Raw genomic sequence first — 21,211 nt, forward strand, 5'->3', positions numbered from 1 at the left:
CCAAACGTTTTAACATTCATAAATTGAATTGAATATAAATTGTTTTCTTAATTACTTTGAATTTTATTTTTCTTAGTCAACCAAACAGTTTGAAATTTGTTTGTCAACGACATTGAAACTTTTCATAAATCATTTGAAATAAATGTAACAAACATTAAATCAATCAATATCAAAGACTAGACAAGTCTAACAATGAACTAAAGTATTATTTGAGTCGTGTTTGAACTACTCCAGTCGATAGGGTCTGAGTGCTGGTGATATGACCTGAAAATAAGATCCCGAGCTTTAGTGATATTTGTAACACCAAGTTTATTATTTAAAGTTTTAAACTAAACTTATTTTATTATTTTGTGACTATTATTAATCGTAGAAGTCGGCACTAAAGTTACTTAACGATACACCGTCCATTTTATTCAGAGTTAATTGTCTCAACAAATACATAACAGTCTATGTTTACATTTATTTTAGATTTGTTGTTGCTGTCTCTCTGAATTCATTATTTTATTGAGTGTTTTTTTGTCAGTTACAAATTCAAAAGTTCTTTTTGGGAGGTGGACTATGAGAATTTGGGTTCCCCAAACAAATTGTCATACAAATTCAAAGTACTTTTCTCCATACTCAAAATCATGCATAAGTTGATAATGTGGAATTTAATTTGTGGGGTCGACTTTATAGGCCAAACTCTTTCACGTGTCTTTGAATTTCATAAATTATATCATATCCTAAAGTTTATAAAATATGAACCTCCCACGTATAGTATAAGCTAGTGAAATAGACATTGCACTAAATAAAGTAAAGAATGAAATTCGTTTGGGCAATTACTTTGCCATGTTTTGCATTGCCAAAGCCACTTTGCTTATTTCTTTACCGGTATCGCTATAAATCTTTTCTGGTAAATATATTGCGCAGATTGATATCCTATACCTAGAATTATCTTCTCGAATTGTGTCCTTGATTCAGAAATTAATTTCTGTCTCTCGATAACCGCAACCACGTTTTAGAAAAAAACAAAATGTCATCACAAAACTACAGTTGAAAATACTAGAATTAGGAAGACGTGTTGTTTAAGTTGAAAACGACACCAACAAAATAAATCAATGCATATAATATGTAATTTATTTGGTATATGGTAATGATGTGCAAATTATCCAACTTTTGTATGGGATTTTTTTTTTTTCACAACCAACTTCTTATGGGATCTTCTCATTTAATACTCTAAAAATGTTCTTGTGGTTTTGATGTTCGTAAATGGGAGATCTTAACTTTAAAATGAAAAAGATGGAAGATGTAGATGAGTTTCGCATACGCCAATTTAACGTCTTTTAAACGAGTACTAACATGTTGCAACAACTAGTTGTAACAACTAGGTACTTTCAAAAAGCGAATTTTTGTAATTAAATGTCGAATCTGGCCAAAGATAGTATGAGATTAAAGATTCAATCTGCTATTTGTGAGTTGAACTAGTTGATGATCATACTTAAAAGAGTGTGCTCAAGTACTTTAAGAAATCTACTCAAGATTGTAGTGAGGAGCTTCCTAGTATTTGCAGTCAGTTTTTGGTTGCTCGAAGGGCGTATATCTATATTTCTAAATACAAAAAGGTGCCAGAAGAAGAAAATGTGATAACTTCGAATAAAGACGTGTAACAAATGTAAAAAATTAGTTATAGCTAGAAGAGATTCGTTCACACTGTTATTTTTAGAGGTATATGTGGGTAATTGTATAGTTTGGTCGACGGATCGGATTATTGCATGTAGGTCGGTCACTTAATTATCCTTTGAATTTAATTTGATAGAAGTGTCTTGCTCTTTCTTGTCGGAGAAGATGTATTCAATCGCATTAAATGCTAGTTTTGGAAATTGTTTTCTTTTACGGTATATTACTCTTAAACTAATTGATTTTCTCATATACTATTTTTTCTTTTGGGATTATTCGTTGTCATCTTTGCTTGACAGGCCGCTTGGGTTTGTATCATTGTAGTGTCCCGGGTAGCGGTTGGTGTTCGATTAACATGTTAATAAAGCACACTTATAAGTTATGATTGACTGATTAAAAAAAACAAAACATGATAAACATGATATAATACCAAAATCATGTTATTTATATAAAATATGTACAAAATTTTGTTATTTTTTTTTTAAATCACATGCAATATCACTTTCCAGTTATTTATATAATATTTACCGAAGAGAATGATTGATATCTAGTGACGAGAGCTTATCGGTTAAGACTGATCCTAGCAATAAAGCCATGCATTAGTTGTTTCGATATTCCATATTCCTAGAGAAGAGGTTTGAGAATGTACTAGATGATCGTCGACGTAGGAGCATGAGCGGATCCACTAAGAAGTAAGAACTTTATGAGGTCATGTGACACCGTTAAAATTTTAGTTTTAATTTCTTTTATTCAAATTTGGTTAGATTTAGTGGATGATCATAAAATGGTAAAAAAAGCACCATTTGACTCCGTTAAGATAGATACCCAATCTTTGTATGACCCGCCCTTATATTATTTTCTTTTAGCTTCTGATATTATTTCTATGTTTTCCCAACTTCAAATTACAAATTCTTCCATCTTACTTTTATACAGTCTTTATATTAAAAGTTTATCCTTATTTTTAAGCACTTGTTTTCATTATTTTCAAAATTTTATTTTAACCATATTTTATGCACTTTTTATTTAATGTTAGTTAGATTATATCCCGATGACCTTCATTTCTCAATTTAGTTTACTTGCGGAATTTGCTCAAAAAAAAAAAAATTTGCGAAAAAGACACATGCATTTTATTTAAGTGGCAGTTCTATATTTTCGAGTTGTAGCTTTGAAAAGGAAACATTTTTCACTATATTTTATTTCATCGGCATGGAAATTTGGGCGTAGAAATGGACTAACATATACTTAATATTGCAACATTTTTTTTTTTGTTAAAGACTACTAAAACAATCTAGGTACTTTCATTTCAATATATTCAACTTGAAATTATCAAATTTGTTCATGCTACACACCAAACTCAAACTTGCACTACTACACACCAAACTCAAAAGTAAAGGAAAAACAGAAAAATAAAATCACCTATCAGTTTGTTGTTGATCAGTCTTCACACCATAACACCTATATATAGCTTTGAGAACTACAAACCTTTCGGAAAGAAATAATATAAACATCAAAAACCTTTTTTTTTTGATAAAAAAAACATTGAAATCCTGTTTCACTCAGGTGTTCCTTTGTTTTGAACTACTAATTAACATATATATATATATATATATATATATATATACATAACCATTCCAAGGCATAACAATCTAAAATCTATCCCGGATAAATTTTTGTTAGATTTTTACTATTTATTTAACTATTTAAGGGCATTATTAATCACATTCCCTCTTTTTGTCAATGACTAGGTAAATATAAACCGAAATCTATAGAAATCCTTGATTACTTATACAAGGCAAGGTTTGCAAACCACATAGATTGTTTATAGTTATCAAAGAGGTTACGAGTGAAGGTTCATATATTTGAGAATTCGTTGGACCAAAAAATAAATGAGAAAATTCAGTGAATGACCTAAATCCATAATTTTCACATTCAAAATTTAGCATTGCAATGTTGGATTTAATCACTGTTTTCTTTTTGAAATTTATTTTTCCACTTTGTTTCCATCTTTATCTCTCTAATATTTTAAAACCTATAATGGATAAAAAGTTTATATCTTACATCGATTTCAAAATTGGGGCTACTTTACGCTCAGTTCTCCATCCGTGTACATAGTCAACATACACATATTAATATAAATGTTTCTTTCAGAACAATTTCAAATACAAAGAATTTTCAAATACGAGGCAACTCGTGAGATCAAATAAAACATTCTTCTGGACCATTACTTTTCCAAATAATAAAATAAACCATGTTATCAAGCCTAAGTATTATAGTTGATTAGACTTAATTATCTTGCATGAACCTAATAGCTTTTGGTTACAATTTTGCGTTAAGTGAAGATTCGCCACCACAAGTTTTGATTTTTTAGGCAAGGAACCTCAGATTCTCAGACGTTACACCTGTCTCCATATGCCATTTGTTGAAAGATTCATTAAGTGCCATTATTGCTTATTAAAGCTTTATTAAAAAAAATTAGGTTTCGAATCTTTCTAGAAATTATCGATTATAAATCAATGAAAACCATGTGAATATGTGATTCACCTAATACGTAACTGTAGACAAAGAAGTCAAACTTTCACATAAAAAGTTTTTTTGTTAATCATTATAAAATTAATCAGCCTTTGACCAATCAAAAAACATTCAGCCATTTTCTATACGATTTCAATGATTTTTGTTCATTCGTTGAAAAGAGTTTCACTGAACAATTGAAACAACTTGTCTCTTCAAGCGTATTAGAGCTATGAGAAAAAGGAGAAATATATCTTCTTTTTTTTTTTTTTTTTTTTTCTTTTTTTTTGGTAAACCAAGTAGAAATCTCTTCAGAAAACTATAAATGATGCTAATTATTGGTTTCCCGATTCGCTTACTCACAATTTGCTGCTTTATTAGAATTTTAGTACAATGTTTCTCTAAAAGTAAGTTTTTTTCGTCCGGGATATATTTTCATAATTATAGTTTTTTTTTTGGGATAAAATGTAAATATTATTACCAAAAGGAACAATTTCTTTACAAGAGCTTGGCGTAGCTAGTGGTTACAATTAGACTAAAAAAAGAAGATTAAAAAGCCTAATTATGAAAAGAAGTTGTGAAAAAGCAGAGATTACTCATGCGCAAACCATTGTTGAAGCAGATTTGCAAAAGATGGATGTTTACGACGAGCTAAAATTGTGTCTCTAATGTCTATCGACGTCTTTGAAAACCTTGAGGATCGTGGATGAGACATAGTTGTGCAAACGGTTGTTCCTCTCCTTCCAAGTCATGTTGAGGAACCGTTTATTTTTTATTTTATTGAAACAACAAGTTAAACCGAACTACTATTTATTGTTATTTGTTAATAGAGATGAAATTTCAAATCACATTTTTTTCTTCTTCTTATTTAACTAACAAGTAATAAATCACGATTTGTTTATAAGAAGCATCATGAATATAAACGAGAGCAAAAAGACGATGATCTTCATATATACAATTTCAATGATTTGCTGCTCATTCGTTGAAAGAGTTAAATTATATTAAACACTCGACACAACTTGACTTTTCAAACGTGGTTAGAGTTAGATGAAAAATGAGAAGTCTTTTGAGAAAACTATAAATGTTTTTAATTATTGGTTTCCAAATTCGCTTACTCACAATTTAATTCTTTATTAGACTTAAGTACCATGTTTCTCTATAACTAAGCTTTTTCATATTTAGATAAATTTTTTTTTTTTTTTCGTAATTAAAACAACTAGTTAAACCGAACTATTTTTGATTGCTAATAAAGATGATACTTTGTTTTTTGAGAAAGAATGAACATGATATTTCAACTCGATTTTTCTTCTTCTTATATTAAACAAGTAAATAAATCACCATTTGTTTCTAAAGAAGCAACATGAATATATATATAAATTAAAGAACGATGGACATCTATGTCACGGTCTAACATTTTTACTGGCAAAGGGCATTTGCATTATTTGACCTGATTGAGCATGATTAACCTTTATAAGATAATGTAATCTCTTAATAGCCAAAACCTACGTTTACGCTTTTACCCTTCATCCGTTTTTTTGTTCAACTTTTTACTTTTTGTTTCAGTCAACACACGTTTACTCTTCATCAAACTCAAACCTTAAATTTGTTTATTTTTTAGTTTTATTTTGGTAGAACATTGAAAACCAAAATTTGAAGATCAAATAAATCAAAGTTATTTATGGTAGATAAGTAGCTTCTCTCGTCGTTTCAAGATGCTTAAATAAGTAGTATCTTCTGACTTTCTGATTCCCTCAATTAACTGAAAGAATGGTTCAAGGATTTGTTAGCTCTTAGGATACATTATATATAAGCCGTTTGAAAAACAACTAGGTATGTTCGACCAAGTAGTACGAAAAACTAACTCCTAACTAAACGAGAAAAAAACATTAAGAGAATGAGAGTTCCAACATGATTTCTATTATTCTTGTATGAATGAGTTTATGAGAATTTGGAATAATTCATGAATCTACCCAAATTTTCATTATATATGGATTTATGAAACTTGGTAATTGATACGAAAGTATTTTGTTATTTTATTCTCGATATATTAACATTTTTTTTTTTTTTTTAAAAATAGTGTTTTTTTTTAACATGGGAGAGCACTTAACAGGACGGGTTCTCGCAGAAACGATATATATTTAGGTCAAATCTGTTTTATCGGGGTTATTAGATTCTCTTGGCCCAACTGTAGTGTCAAATATCAAACCGATGTTATCTTATTAAAAAATTATATTAACATCAACTTAAATTGTTAAATGATCTACATACATGAATTTTACCCCATTATTTATTTTTATTTGTCGTCTTCGATTGTCCATAATTTCTAATCTGTAATGCCAAATTTGATGATCTTCAACTCGTTAAAAAAACCAAACCATAGAGATTTTGTATATCCAATTTAGGGAATTCATTAGAGTTCAAGAAGTCTTCATAATTAGGTTGCATCTTTGAATACCTTTTTCTCATTTAGGCATAACAATATAATAATTTGTTTTTTGTTTTCATTTTCTTTTGGTGTCATCTTCAAAAATCTGTAAACCCAAAAGTTTGTATAACTTGTTTATTAAGATATTTTTAATTAAATTTTTTTTTTTGACATTTTTAAAAAATTATAAAGTGTTTTATGAATTTAAGGAGTAAATAATATTTATTTAGAACACTATAAATTAGTTTTACAAGTTCTTAGAAATGTATCTGTAAATTTCAAAAAGGAAAAATATAGCATTTAATTTTGAAGATTTTTTTCTACATTATATATATGATAAAAATATTGTATTTTGTACTTTGTAGTTACAAAAAGTCATTATATCAACAAATCTAAATATAAAATATTTTTCTATATATTACTCCAAATTAACTGTCAGAATAAAAAAGAAGAATAATTATTACAGAATCTGAACATTAAAATCGTCCCTCCATATGTGGTCTCTGTCTAGTCCAAAAGCAATTTACACATCCCAAGCCGAAACTATATTAAATAAACATTTTTTTTTCTTTAACTAAAACATTTATAACATTTAACAATAAAAGTTAAAAATCGAACACGTATAACGTATTTTTTTACGTATACGTCTTGTTGGCATATATGCTTAAAAACTTCATTACATACATATACAAGTATGTCTATATATATGATATTATGCAAACACAAATCTGTTGACTATAATTAGACTTCTTCATTTACTCTCTCTCTGACTTAAAACATTTATTTTATCTTCTTCTTGTTCTCTCTTTCTCTTTCTCTCATCACTATGAAGAGTTTCAACACAGAAGGACACAACCACTCCACGGCGGAATCCGGCGATGCCTACACCGTGTCGGACCCGACAAAGAACGTCGATGAAGATGGTCGAGAGAAGCGTACCGGGACGTGGCTTACGGCGAGTGCGCATATTATCACGGCGGTGATAGGCTCCGGAGTGTTGTCTTTAGCATGGGCTATAGCTCAGCTTGGTTGGATCGCAGGGACATCGATCTTACTCATTTTCTCGTTCATTACTTACTTCACCTCCACCATGCTTGCCGATTGCTACCGTGCGCCGGATCCCGTCACCGGAAAACGGAATTACACTTACATGGACGTTGTTCGATCTTACCTCGGTATGTTTATATTTTTTTCCCCTTTATTTAGTTTTTCTTGTAAAGTAAATTGATAGAATATCAAAAATATGAAAAAAATTCATATGTCATAAAGCAAACACAAAATTCTTGACCAATTTATTACCATGACTTCATAAGATTCTCTATCTTTTGTTTTCTTGTGAAACAGATTGTTTTTTAAAAATCAACACTTTATACACCAATTTTTTTATTTTTTTTGTCAAAAAGGGTTCTTTACGAAATTTTCATTTTTGTTAAAAAAGTAACTTTTTTTTTGGTTTAAGGTATGGTTCTGTTTTATTTGATACTGTACTTTGTGTAGTATTTTAGTTTAGGATGACTTCTGTCGGAAGAATTATTGAGGTTAGAAAAGCAAAATTAAATAATTATTAAAGATTGATGTCGATCAATAGCGACAGTCCTGTTTTGCATCAATTTGAGATACAACAAGTTTGGTGTTTATGAGATACTCATTGATATTACAAAAAATGTGATGCTTTGGTTATATCTTTTCTCAAAGATATATCTAATGGGAAAAATTGTTTGTTTTTGTGGCCTCTATTATTATTAAGAAAAAAAATATTCTACTCCATATGTTATGTTTGGTTCATTAGAAATTAGAGATTTGTGCAACCAATTGTTTGTGGATAGAATTGAAGATGTAATAAATGGAAATTTCTTATTTTCTGTGTTTCCTTTAAATCCCTGCAATTTCAGAGGAAAAAACTGTGGATTGTAATTGCCTCAAATTGCTCTATTTCTATTTTAAACATAAATATTTTGGCTAGATATAAAACTTTGGTAACCGTCCATTTAATTCCCAATTATACACTATGGTCTATGTTTGTTGAAATAATTAATTAGGCTGAAACTTTATCTTAGTCAATCAATAATATCTTTAGCTGGTTGTCAAACTAAATTTACTAATTAAATTTTGGACTGTTTATTGAGCCAAATTGTGAAAACCAAGGAAAACAGAAAAAAAAAGAACATTTTGACATATGAGGCAACCGTTTTTGTAGTATTAGCATTATTGTTGGTTTTGGATGTTGATGTATATAACAAATAGATATATTATAACATAGTTCCGTGGAGTGTTTTGTGTTTTCTTTATGAAACAGAAAATTAATTAATAGCTTAAAAACAGAAGTAATAAATAAATAATACTTTTGCAATTATTGTACATATGACAGGTGGTAGGAAAGTGCAGCTCTGTGGAGTGGCACAATATGGGAATCTGATTGGGGTCACTGTTGGTTACACCATCACTGCTTCTATTAGTTTGGTGTAAGTCAACTACAATGTGAATATGTTCTTACTTTATACCGTTACAAAATTTAATGTAAATTGTTTTCTTGTTACAATTTGATAAGAAGAGTTATATAAGCTATGAACAAATACTGATGTAGTTGGTTTGGTGTTTAAACAGAGCGGTAGGGAAATCGAACTGCTTCCACGATAAAGGGCACACTGCGGATTGTACTATATCGAATTATCCGTATATGGCGGTTTTTGGCATTATTCAGGTTATTCTTAGCCAGATCCCAAATTTCCACAAGCTCTCTTTTCTTTCCATTATGGCCGCGGTCATGTCCTTTACTTATGCAACTATTGGAATCGGTCTAGCCATCGCAACCGTCGCAGGTACATGCAATTCTTAAAAGTTTTGATTAGTTGCATAGCTGCCATTTTTTAAGTACTCTTATTTCAATAGTTGTAACAATCTTGACATGATTAATTAGTTGCACACCAATTTATCTACTGTTAAAAGTCATAAGACCATTTACAAAACTAACGGTTCATATGTTACAATATGAAAAAGGTGGGAAAGTGGGTAAGACGAGTATGACGGGCACAGCGGTTGGAGTAGATGTAACCGCAGCTCAAAAGATATGGAGATCGTTTCAAGCGGTTGGGGACATAGCGTTCGCCTATGCTTATGCCACGGTTCTCATCGAGATTCAGGCAAGTTATCTCAGTCAATTTTTAAAGTCTTTTAAGCTTTGAATATAAACCTCTTAATAGAATTGTGGGTAGAGATTATTGACAACGACAATCGATTCCCTATGGACCACTTTTTTTTTTCTTTACCCAAAAGAGTCAAAAAGTAAAGAATCTGTCTTTTAGCTTAAAGGTAAAACATGTGCTTATAAAGGACAAAGAGTCACATTCAAAGATATTGTCAATCTCTTCTCCACAACAAACAATGATATGATATTCTTATCAACAGAGTTAGCTTACTGAGTTGACACTACAACTCATAAAATTTTGTCTCTTAATGATCGTAGCTTTCACCATTTAATGACTTGTCATGTACGGTATTTGGTACCATTGTGTATATGTCGACCGGGTAGCGGCAGTATGATAAAAAATAGTTTTACAAATTAACCAAGAATATTTTTGGATTAAAGTGTCTGAGATGTGGATCAGCCGGGAAGGTCCCCGAGTTTAAGCATCGGTGATGGCTGATGGGGAGGGGACTAACTTAGTTCTGGTCTCTGACCCAAGGAAATAATGGACCTAGTTCAAAACTGTTTACCAAAATTAAAGATTGGAGTATTGTATCACTAACGGTGAAAGTTTTATGTTTTTTGCAGGATACACTAAGATCTAGCCCAGCTGAGAACAAAGCCATGAAAAGAGCAAGTCTTGTGGGAGTATCAACCACCACTTTTTTCTACATCTTATGTGGATGCATCGGCTATGCTGCATTTGGAAACAATGCCCCTGGAGATTTCCTCACAGATTTCGGGTTTTTCGAGCCCTTTTGGCTCATTGACTTTGCAAACGCTTGCATCGCTGTCCACCTTATTGGTGCCTATCAGGTAAAACCCAAAACCAAGAAGAGAGATCGTTTTTTTTTTCTCACTTTCTCATGGTTGGCTAATGAAACGAACCATATAACATTTTCAGGTGTTCGCGCAGCCGATATTCCAGTTTGTTGAGAAAAAATGCAACAGAAACTATCCAGACAACAAGTTCATCACTTCTGAATATTCAGTAAACGTACCTTTCCTTGGAAAATTCAACATTAGCCTCTTCAGATTGGTGTGGAGGACAGCTTATGTGGTTATAACCACTGTTGTAGCTATGATATTCCCTTTCTTCAACGCGATCTTAGGTCTTATCGGAGCAGCTTCCTTCTGGCCTTTAACGGTTTATTTCCCTGTGGAGATGCACATTGCACAAACCAAGATTAAGAAGTACTCTGCTAGATGGATTGCGCTGAAAACGATGTGCTATGTTTGCTTGATCGTCTCGCTCTTAGCTGCAGCCGGATCCATCGCAGGACTTATAAGTAGTGTCAAAACCTACAAGCCCTTCCGGACTATGCATGAGTGAGTTTGAGATCCTCAAGAGAGTCAAAAATATATGTAGTAGTTTGGTCTTTCTGTTAAACTATCTGGTGTCTAAATCCAATGAGAATGCTTTATTGCTAAAACTTCATGAATCTCTCTGTATCTACATCTTTCAATCTAATACATATGAGCTCTTCCAAATATAATTTGATCATACAAACCAGAAGAGCTTAATAATATACACTTCTATATATTATAACTATTTTGAGACCAGATTTAACTGAAAACAAGCCAAATTCGAGTAAAAGTGATTAGTTTTGGTAGGCCCTAAACAGTAACTAATGCATTGGTGGACTTCTTACTAGCCAACATTTTGGCCATAAGGCCTTATATTTTTATCTGACAATTTCTTTAAAGTTTTTAACATTTTGTTGACATTTGACAAGAGTTGATAGCCTAGTGGCTTCCTCTAAATGTCATTCCCAGCTTGACAGTTGATTGGTGTTGAATGCAGCGTTGTAACCACCATAATACTAAAAGACAAAAGAACAACGAAAAACATTTTGATGACTCTTAATAGATGCCATCATATTGTAACGTATCACCGTTAGTTCTTTTTTTCTTTTTCAATAATTAACTTGAACTTCTAAAGTCATAATGACCTTATCATAGTAGCTATGAGCTCCGCAACAGTTGTGGCTTTTATTTCCAAAATCCTCTGTCTCTCAATATATCATGTAGGCATCCCTTTGAACTCCAGTTATTATACCAAAACTTAGTGTCCGCGCCACTCCGAATCTCCATCTTGTAAAAACCCTTTGCTTCGGTTCTTCTTTCTTTTTAATATTAGAGTATATAAGCTTTAATTTTAGTCAAAAGTTATTATTTACATTTTGCTTCATTAGTTTAGAAATGTGACAACCAACTTTTCACAAATCATCTTAGAACAAAACCTGAATTTCATATCAGTTTTGCTAGTTCCCTTTCATGTGGATTCAACTCTCAAATATAGCAAGCCGATTGTCACTTATGAAAAAACTTGAGAACATCTAAATTTTATTACTTACAAAAACTAACTCCAGCTTCATCAATTATTTTTTCTTTTCTAGCGGTACCGGAGAAAGAAAGCAAAAGACCAGATCACGCGATATGAAAGGAGACTTGAGTATAAGAAAACCACTCAGAGTTATCTAAAAGAGAATCCGAATATATTACGTACTTAAAACTACCTCTACAGCCATCATGCATGATGCATGTCTAGGGGTGTCAAAATGGGTCAAAATTCATGGGTCAACTCAACTTAACTCAACCCATGAATCCTAATGAGTTAAAGTTTTTGACTCAAATGAGTTGATGGGTCAAATGGGTTATTGGGTCAATTGGTTTGATGAGTTAAATGAGTTGGGTTGTAATGTTTAATGGTTTCAATGGTTTACCCAATTAACCCATCAAGTTTTGTAAAATTGAATTAAACCAAGTAAAATCTCTAAACCAATGCCAATTTAAGCTTAACCAACACATCTAAACCAATTTAATAAAATTAATATTTTTCCAAATTTCTTAAATATACAAGCGATGAAATTGAGAAAAAGTAAACTCGTAATTTTTCTACCAAAAAACATAAACCCATGATTTTCCCGCCAAAAACGTAAACCCGTGATTTTCCCGCCAAAAACGTAAACCCGTAATTTTCTCGCCAAAAACGTAAACCTGTAATTTTTTCGCCAAAAACGTAAACCCATGATTTTCCCGCCGAAAACGTAAATCCGTAATTTTCCGCCAAAAACGTAAACCGTAATTTTCGCGCCAAAAACGTAAACCCGTGATTTTCCCGCCAAAAACGTAAACCTGTAATTTTCCCTCCAAAAATGTAAACCCGTGATTTTTCCGCTAAAAACATAAACCCGTGATTTTCTCGCCAAAAACGTAAACCTGTAATTTTCCTGCCAAAAACGTAAACCCGTGATTTTTCCGCCAAAAACGTAAACTCGTAATTTTCCCGCCAAAAACGTAAATCCGTAAAAAGTGGAATCCGTAAATATTCTAAGTTTGATGATAATAAATTAATAATTTATTAATAATGATAATTATTTATTATTATTTCATAATAATAATTAATTAAATTATTACTTAGTTGGGTCAACCCATAACTCATTTAACCCTAAACTCATTTGATTATGAGTTGAGTTGAGTTGGGTTACCCATTTTGACATCCTTATGCATGTCGCACCATTAGACAACAACCTACCACCGTCAGAAGGCAACTAGTCTATCGAAATGACTTCTTTGCATCTAGTTGTAGCATCTAAACGTCTAAAAGAACAGTACCAAAATGAATGAACACGTCGAGGAAAGCATTGTAGAAGTCCGTTACTCCTAATCTATAAAAGATCGACACAATTATGAAGACTATTTGTATGATGTTTATTACTTATATTTTTTTTTCTTGAAGATAACTCATTTTGTAACCAACTAGCTCTTAATTTAGTGGCGCTTCCTAGGACCTTGTTAGTACCCTTAGTTCAAGTACCCATTGGAAGAGATTTAAGAAAAACTTGCATTTCGACAGAGATATTTAAGTAAAACTTGGGTCCTTGGCTCACAATTACTTGAAAGTTAACCTAAACTGCTAAACCAAAAAAGAAAAGAAAAAAAAATACTTATTTTGTAGATAAAGCTTCAAAAGGTTGAGTCAATGTACTAATATACTAGCCATTTGAATAAAGATCTTTCGAAACTAACGTTCCTCGAATGATTAGAGTACAAAGCAATAGTTTGCTTCTAATCCAAGCTATCCAAGTATAATCAATTAGAAGAAATTAGCAAGTTGGGAGATCAAACCAATCTTTGAAGTTTTGTTCTTCCTCAAGATGATAACCTCTTACCTTCCTTTTCCCCTTTTGTTTCTCGCAAATTGTTAACAGATTTTACTTTAAGTCATCAACAAAACTAACAACTTGGCCGGTCCTAAAGTTTTATGGGTTTTAGTCAATAATAAAACATAACCAAGTATCGTTAATTATATCAACTTGTTAAGATTCTAGGCGAAGCTTAGAGTTCGCTGGTTCGAATTATTAAGACTCTAAACGAAGCTTAGAGTTCGCTGGTTCGAATGATGCTTGTGACGAAACTAATATTACATGCTTTAATTTCGAATCTCGAAGGATTATGGATTTCGGCGCAAAACCTCCTAGTATTAAAAAAATAAAAATAAATAATAAAATAAGTCCATTATAATACTGTAAGTCCGTCCGCTTTTACTTTTTGTCTTTTTACCCATAATCTTTTAATTCTAGGACTCGAGCATGTTAAGTTATTATGTCCAAAGTTGAGGTTTTCTTATAAAAGAATCATCTAGTACATTAGTTCAGCTAGTGGGTGTTGGGTTTGTTAATTGTGTATACTTAACAAATAAATAATCTTTACCTTTTGTAATTAGGTAATACTTAACAAACAATGTTTCCCTTTTGTAACTTGTTATTTTTTCAAGGGTTAATGATTTTCCAAAGAAAAAGAAAAACGATTACTACCCATGGATATGGCTTAAAGTAATCAGCTATCCACTTTCTTCTTCTTTTTCCAATGCGTGAACGGTTATGTAAAATATGACATCTTGAACTCGAACTCAAGCGTATTTCTGACAATTTTAAATTATGGTTGAATATTTGTATGGCTATGTATAAGTTTCATAGCTTGCAGTATTTAGCTGTAGAACTCACCTTAATTAGTTAAATATTTAGACCATCAAGCAAATATCAATTTTTAAAAAATATATTGTTGATGACATTTCATTTTTCTATAATGAAAAATGAAATAATTTATTTCACCAATATGATCAAATTATTTTCCAAAACTTGAATTAATTATGAACAGACGGAGTAGGAAATTTAATAGTAAAAGGAAATAATTTATTGTTTTGCAAAAAAGTAATAAATATAATTAAATTATACTTAAGTACTACTAAAAATATGAAAAAAACAAAAGACAAAATTAAGACTTAAAAATTATATAATGTCTGCCGTATTTAAATAGCTTTACCGACTTTTTCAGAGCACAACCTCCAAGAGACAACATCAAAACCCAGAAAACTGAACGCTTTATCTGCTCTTCAGGTTTAAGAGGTTTAGAAAGAAAAAGAAAAAAATAAAAAAATTTGGTTGGTTAGCTGGTCCCGCGAGTTTTTCTTGGAGTTCACTTAAATCCTTGCGATCAATTTGAAAAATCCACCAAGAATCACACAAAAACTGATCTCTGTGCGTCTATATAATGAAGAGATTCACTGTTTGCTGCTTCTCAAACAAAATACATAAGAACGGAGATCGAAATCCAGACAAGGTTTGTCTTTTTCCCTTAACAAAAAAGATTAAATCTTTGTGTGTTTTCTTAGAATTTCTCTGTTACCCATTAGCCAATTTCTCTTGATTTGATCTGGGTCTGATTCTCCTTTTGGGTTATGTTATGTTAGAAATCAAGAGAAAGCATGGAGGTTTCAAGAAAAGACAATGAAGAGGTTAGGGTTTGGATATGTTCCTTTCTTCGTTGCCAAGTCTTGTTCATCTTTTCAGACACTTTCTTCATTTCTAAGTTAAACTTTTGAATCTTTTAGTCTTACCTTTCTCTGTTTAATCATTTCTTGAACAGCCTGAAAAACAGAACAACAACAATGTAGCATCTATAATTGGTTCTGATCGCACCAATGTAATTGTGAATCATGACTTCTCTTCCGGGATGCATTCGTGGCATCCGAATTGCTGTGAGGCCTTTGTTGTCACCGCTGAGTCTAATGTCTCTCACGGTGTTTTAGACCCGTCAAAGTGTGGTAGCTATGTAGTTGTCAAGAACAGGAAAGAAACTTGGCAAGGCTTGGAGCAAGACATCACAAACAGAGTAAAACCTTGTAGTCTTTATAAAGTTTCAGCAACTGTTGCTGTCTCTGGACCGGTGCATGGATTGGTGGAGGTTATGGCCACCTTGAAGCTCGAAAGCCAACAATCTCAAACAAACTATCAGTTCATAGCAAAGTACGGCCTTTTTCTATGATCTTAATTAGTGTTGAGACAAAAAGATAACATTTTATTTTGAATTTGCAGAACTTGTGTCTTCAAGGAGAAGTGGGTGAGACTAGAAGGCATGTTCTCGTTACCTAGCTTACCAGAAAAAGTTGTATTCTATTTGGAAGGCCCGTCACCGGGGATCGATCTTCTCATACAGTCTGTTACCATCCACCGCGAAAGCGAGCCTGAGGTATGTAAATTAATCAAATAACCTATTGTAACATGTAAAACTCAAAGATAAATGTAACATGTTACAATAGGTTAATTATTCCAAATGATCACACTAGTATAATTAGTAATTTAAATAAATTTTCATTTGTTTTCCTGTTTGGAATTGTGTTAACACTTTAAAGCTGGAGCGTGTTACTGCTGAAGATGAGACTATTGTAGTGAACCCAAACTTTGAAGATGGACTAAATAACTGGTCTGGGAGAAGCTGCAAGATTGTGTTGCATGACTCAATGGCTGATGGAAAGATAGTACCAGAATCCGGGAAGGTTTTCGCTTCGGCTACAGAACGCACGCAGAACTGGAACGGTATTCAGCAAGAGATCACCGGGAAAGTTCAGAGAAAACGTGTATATGAAGCAACCGCGGTTGTTCGTATTTATGGAAACAATGTGACAACAGCTACTGTACAAGCTACTCTATGGGTCCAAAATCCAAATCAACGTGATCAATACATTGGCATTTCCACGTTAGTATTTAATGTATCACATTCTCCTATTCATGAATCATGGTTAACTGCTGAAGTAGTTCTCTTTTTGTTTCCTTAAAAGTGTGCAAGCAACAGACAAAGAGTGGATACATTTGAAAGGGAAGTTCCTCCTCAACGGTTCTGCATCGCGGGTAGTCATTTACATCGAAGGTCCACCTCCAGGAACCGATATTCTTCTCAATAGCTTAACTGTAAAACACGCCGAGAAAATTCCTCCTTCACCACCCCCGTCTATTGAGGTAAGTCCAAAGATCCAGTTCACATTTTCACCGCCGTAAAATTATAGGTGAACAAAATATTCTAAACAAATATAACATTTTCTAAAGAATAAACAATTTAGCAAAATAATTTTGTTCTGAAGACTGTTGTTTAATTTGGAAAACGTAAACAAATAATCGATGTCTTAATCCGTGTTGTTTTGTTTTTTTCTCGTAGAATCCTGCATTTGGAGTAAACATACTCACAAATAGTCATTTAAGTGATGATACGACCAACGGATGGTTTTCATTAGGGAACTGCACGCTAAGTGTGGCGGAAGGGTCACCTCGGATCCTTCCTCCGATGGCAAGAGACTCGCTTGGAGCACACGAGCGTCTAAGTGGCCGCTATATACTTGTGACTAACCGAACACAGACATGGATGGGTCCAGCACAAATGATCACTGATAAACTTAAGCTTTTCTTGACGTACCAAATATCAGTTTGGGTCAAAGTTGGTTCTGGCATTAATAGTCCGCAAAATGTTAATGTCGCACTTGGTATCGATAGCCAATGGGTAAATGGAGGACAGGTAGAGATCAACGATGATAGATGGCATGAAATTGGCGGTTCTTTTCGAATTGAGAAGAACCCATCTAAGGCTTTGGTTTACGTTCAAGGCCCTTCTTCCGGCATTGATCTCATGGTCGCGGGATTGCAGATTTTTCCCGTCGATCGACTCGCGAGAATAAAACATTTGAAAAGACAATGTGACAAGGTAACACAAAAACTCTGCTTTCAAACAAGCAATGAGACTTAATAGTAACTTTCTTGAAATGCAGATCCGTAAGCGTGACGTTATCCTCAAGTTTGCTGGTGTTGATTCTAGCAAATTTTCTGGAGCTAGTGTTAGAGTTCGACAGATAAGAAATAGCTTCCCGGTGGGGACTTGCATTAGCAGATCAAATATAGATAACGAAGATTTCGTCGATTTCTTCTTAAAGAACTTTAATTGGGCGGTTTTCGCTAACGAATTGAAATGGTACTGGACGGAACCAGAACAAGGGAAGCTTAATTACCAAGACGCAGATGATATGCTCAACTTGTGCAGTAGCAACAACATAGAAACAAGAGGACATTGTATCTTTTGGGAAGTTCAAGCAACTGTTCAGCAATGGATCCAAAATATGAACCAAACCGACTTAAACAACGCGGTGCAAAACCGCCTAACCGATCTTCTAAACCGGTACAAGGGAAAATTCAAACATTACGACGTGAACAATGAGATGTTACATGGATCATTCTACCAAGATAAGCTAGGCAAAGACATTAGAGTCAACATGTTCAAAACCGCGCACCAACTAGACCCATCTGCGACATTGTTTGTGAACGACTACCACATAGAAGACGGGTGTGACCCAAAATCCTGCCCCGAAAAGTACACGGAACAGATTCTTGACTTGCAAGAAAAGGGTGCGCCGGTAGGAGGAATCGGGATTCAAGGCCATATCGACAGTCCGGTGGGTCCAATTGTATGTTCAGCCCTAGACAAACTAGGAATTCTCGGTTTACCAATATGGTTCACAGAATTGGATGTCTCCTCGGTCAATGAGCACATAAGGGCAGATGATTTGGAAGTAATGATGTGGGAAGCTTTTGGACATCCCGCGGTGGAAGGTATAATGTTATGGGGATTTTGGGAGTTGTTTATGAGCAGAGACAACTCTCATTTGGTGAATGCAGAAGGAGATGTTAATGAAGCTGGTAAAAGGTTTTTGGCTGTGAAAAAAGATTGGCTCTCTCATGCTAATGGACATATTGATCAAAACGGTGCGTTTCCGTTTAGAGGGTATAGTGGAAATTATGCCGTTGAAGTGATTACTACTTCATCTAGTAAGGTTCTGAAGACGTTTGGTGTTGATAAGGAAGATTCGTCTCAGGTTATTACTGTTGATCTTCAAGGTTTGTGATTGTGACGCTTGTACATGTGCTAATGTATGTCTAGATTTCCAGTTTGCTGAAACTGTGGTGTTTATTTATTGAAAACAAAATAAAAGTCTCTCTTGATAGTTTCATTGTTCTAAATAGAAAACAAGAAACGTTTTTTACTTTAATCTTCTACATTGATAATATTGGATCAAAGGACTGTTTCTGCAAGACACAACACAACATAAATATACTTATACTAGTTTACTTATACTAACTTCATTATACATACACACACTTGCACTTACACCTATACCTTACTTCTAGACATCATTACCCCGTAGAACCAAGTTTACAAGCAAGTTTACCAACAACTCTAGTCTTTAGCCTTTAACTTGGACTTACTAACTAGTCATTAGTTGTTTAAATTTTTTAATTTCCATCCATATGTTTTTGTTATAGATTCAAATTAAAGTCGGTTGCATTTAATAAATGTCACTTCGTTCTCTTGAGATAAAATTTCTCTATAGTATTGTGTTTTTTTGTTGTAAAATTTTCGAGTCTTTTTCCTAATTTGATACCATGTTTTTTTTCTGCACAAATTCACTCACTGTTTTAACTTACTATCCACTTATTAATGATTTTACCATTAGGCGTCAGCTAGCCCTGTCAAATTGGTAAACAAGCCAAGCTATCTACATAATTAGAGATATCATTAACGTTAATCGTCGTCAATTCGAATTTGAAAGCATAGATAGCTTTAGCAGTACAATGGGCAATGGTAAGAAGAATAGCAAAAGGCCCAATATTTGGTTTGCAGAAATTAAAGCCTTAAAAAAGCCCACAGATATTTGTCAAAGAATCTTAATAACCTTTTTGTTGCTCAAGCGCCGTTCCTAGGGTTTTTCTCTGAGGAAGAAGCGTTTCATTTCTCTGAATTTCATCGAAAATGGCGGAAAGAGGAGGAGAAGGCGGCGCAGAGCGTGGCGGTGACCGTGGTGACTTCGGACGTGGATTCGGCGGTGGACGTGGAGGTGGCCGTGGCCGTGATCGTGGTCCAAGAGGCCGTGGAAGACGTGGAGGCCGTGCCTCGGAAGAAACGAAATGGGTTCCAGTGACCAAACTAGGTCGTCTAGTGGCTGACAATAAAATAACGAAGCTAGAGCAGATCTATCTCCATTCTCTCCCAGTAAAGGAGTACCAAATCATAGATCATCTTGTTGGTCCTACGTTGAAAGACGAGGTTATGAAGATCATGCCTGTTCAGAAACAAACCAGAGCTGGTCAAAGGACTAGATTCAAGGCCTTTGTTGTTGTTGGTGATGGTAATGGTCATGTTGGTTTGGGTGTCAAGTGTTCTAAGGAAGTTGCTACTGCCATTAGAGGAGCTATTATTCTTGCTAAGCTCTCTGTTGTTCCGGTGAGGAGAGGTTACTGGGGGAATAAGATTGGGAAGCCACACACTGTGCCTTGTAAGGTTACTGGGAAGTGTGGCTCTGTTACTGTGAGAATGGTTCCTGCTCCGAGAGGTTCTGGTATTGTTGCTGCTAGGGTTCCTAAGAAGGTTCTTCAGTTCGCTGGTATTGATGATGTCTTTACTTCTTCCAGAGGATCTACTAAAACTCTTGGAAACTTTGTCAAGGTTTGATTTTGGTCCTTCTTTTGGCAGATTCATTGATGTGTTTGATTATGTTTAGCTGAAGAATTCTGTGATTCATCTTTAACCATTGTGTTGATGTTGTTGGTGTTATGATGCAGGCGACGTTTGACTGCTTACAGAAGACATATGGGTTCCTTACACCAGAGTTCTGGAAAGAGACTAGATTCTCCAGATCGCCCTACCAAGAGCACACTGATTTCTTGTCGACTAAGGCTGTTTCTGCAACCAAGGTTATCACGGAGGGTGAAGACCAAGCTTAAGACCTTCATGAGATAAGTTTTGGTTGTTCTTAATACTAATTCCTACTTTGAAAAAGAGTATTTTTTTTTCTTGATTATCTATGAGTTTTGTTATTGGTGGTTTCGTTACTGTTTTGGATTTTGTTAGATGTTTGCCTTAATGCAAATTTCAATGAAATAGCTTTTGCAATAGATTCTAGTGTTACTGGTAACAACATACTACACGTGACCTGAGCTGCTCGCTGATATCAGAGACTTATTCATTCATTCTAGACTGACCAATAAATAAAACTTGTCATCTTTGATTGTGCAAGTAACATGAACTTATCTCTTATGGTACAAAACTTACAATGT

At 33.6% G+C, this 21,211-nt stretch overlaps 3 protein-coding genes across 4 annotated transcripts; all 3 read left to right on the top strand.

Annotated features, from left to right (window-relative positions):
- Nucleotides 1-7,180: 7,180 nt before the first annotated feature.
- Nucleotides 7,181-11,312, top strand: AAP1 (amino acid permease 1). Its single transcript, NM_104616.5, has 6 exons — nt 7,181-7,764; nt 8,958-9,051; nt 9,194-9,408; nt 9,587-9,729; nt 10,362-10,589; nt 10,678-11,312. Exons 1-6 carry the CDS (start codon nt 7,416-7,418, stop codon nt 11,104-11,106), a joined length of 1,458 nt encoding a protein of 485 aa, NP_176132.1. The 5' UTR covers nt 7,181-7,415; the 3' UTR covers nt 11,107-11,312.
- Nucleotides 11,313-15,055: 3,743 nt separating this feature from the next.
- On the top strand, nt 15,056-19,152 carry RXF12 (glycosyl hydrolase family 10 protein / carbohydrate-binding domain-containing protein). 2 transcript variants are annotated; one of them, NM_001333829.1, is made up of 8 exons: nt 15,056-15,398; nt 15,529-15,573; nt 15,705-16,084; nt 16,154-16,307; nt 16,471-16,814; nt 16,897-17,074; nt 17,271-17,810; nt 17,875-19,152. In NM_001333829.1, the coding sequence occupies exons 1-8, from the start codon at nt 15,330-15,332 to the stop codon at nt 19,000-19,002; spliced, it is 2,838 nt and encodes a 945-aa protein (NP_001323263.1). In that variant the 5' UTR covers nt 15,056-15,329; the 3' UTR covers nt 19,003-19,152. The 2 variants fall into 2 exon arrangements, with proteins under 2 accessions (NP_001323263.1, NP_176133.1); NM_104617.4 differs by having other exon boundaries at nt 15,359-15,398; nt 17,875-19,114.
- Nucleotides 19,153-19,727: 575 nt separating this feature from the next.
- On the top strand, nt 19,728-21,083 carry XW6 (Ribosomal protein S5 family protein). Its single transcript, NM_104618.3, has 2 exons — nt 19,728-20,600; nt 20,717-21,083. The coding sequence occupies exons 1-2, from the start codon at nt 19,908-19,910 to the stop codon at nt 20,876-20,878; spliced, it is 855 nt and encodes a 284-aa protein (NP_176134.1). The 5' UTR covers nt 19,728-19,907; the 3' UTR covers nt 20,879-21,083.
- The last annotated feature ends 128 nt before the right edge of the window (nt 21,084-21,211 follow it).

Source organism: Arabidopsis thaliana (assembly GCF_000001735.4).
Source record: "Arabidopsis thaliana chromosome 1 sequence".
In the NCBI taxonomy this organism is placed as follows: Eukaryota; Viridiplantae; Streptophyta; class Magnoliopsida; order Brassicales; family Brassicaceae; genus Arabidopsis; species Arabidopsis thaliana.

Excerpts from the sequence above, each read along its gene's own strand:
- AAP1 (NM_104616.5), top strand. The coding sequence starts at position 7,416 with ATGAAGAGTTTCAACACAGAAGGACACAACCACTCCACGGCGGAATCC. Across the intron at positions 9,409-9,586 it reads AGCCATCGCAACCGTCGCAG|GTGGGAAAGTGGGTAAGACG; the intron begins GTACATGCAATT and ends AATATGAAAAAG. Across the intron at positions 9,730-10,361 it reads CGGTTCTCATCGAGATTCAG|GATACACTAAGATCTAGCCC; the intron begins GCAAGTTATCTC and ends TGTTTTTTGCAG.
- RXF12 (NM_001333829.1), top strand. The coding sequence starts at position 15,330 with ATGAAGAGATTCACTGTTTGCTGCTTCTCAAACAAAATACATAAGAAC. Across the intron at positions 16,308-16,470 it reads ACCGCGAAAGCGAGCCTGAG|CTGGAGCGTGTTACTGCTGA; the intron begins GTATGTAAATTA and ends AACACTTTAAAG. Across the intron at positions 17,811-17,874 it reads TGAAAAGACAATGTGACAAG|ATCCGTAAGCGTGACGTTAT; the intron begins GTAACACAAAAA and ends CTTGAAATGCAG.
- XW6 (NM_104618.3), top strand. The coding sequence starts at position 19,908 with ATGGCGGAAAGAGGAGGAGAAGGCGGCGCAGAGCGTGGCGGTGACCGT. Across the intron at positions 20,601-20,716 it reads CTCTTGGAAACTTTGTCAAG|GCGACGTTTGACTGCTTACA; the intron begins GTTTGATTTTGG and ends GTTATGATGCAG.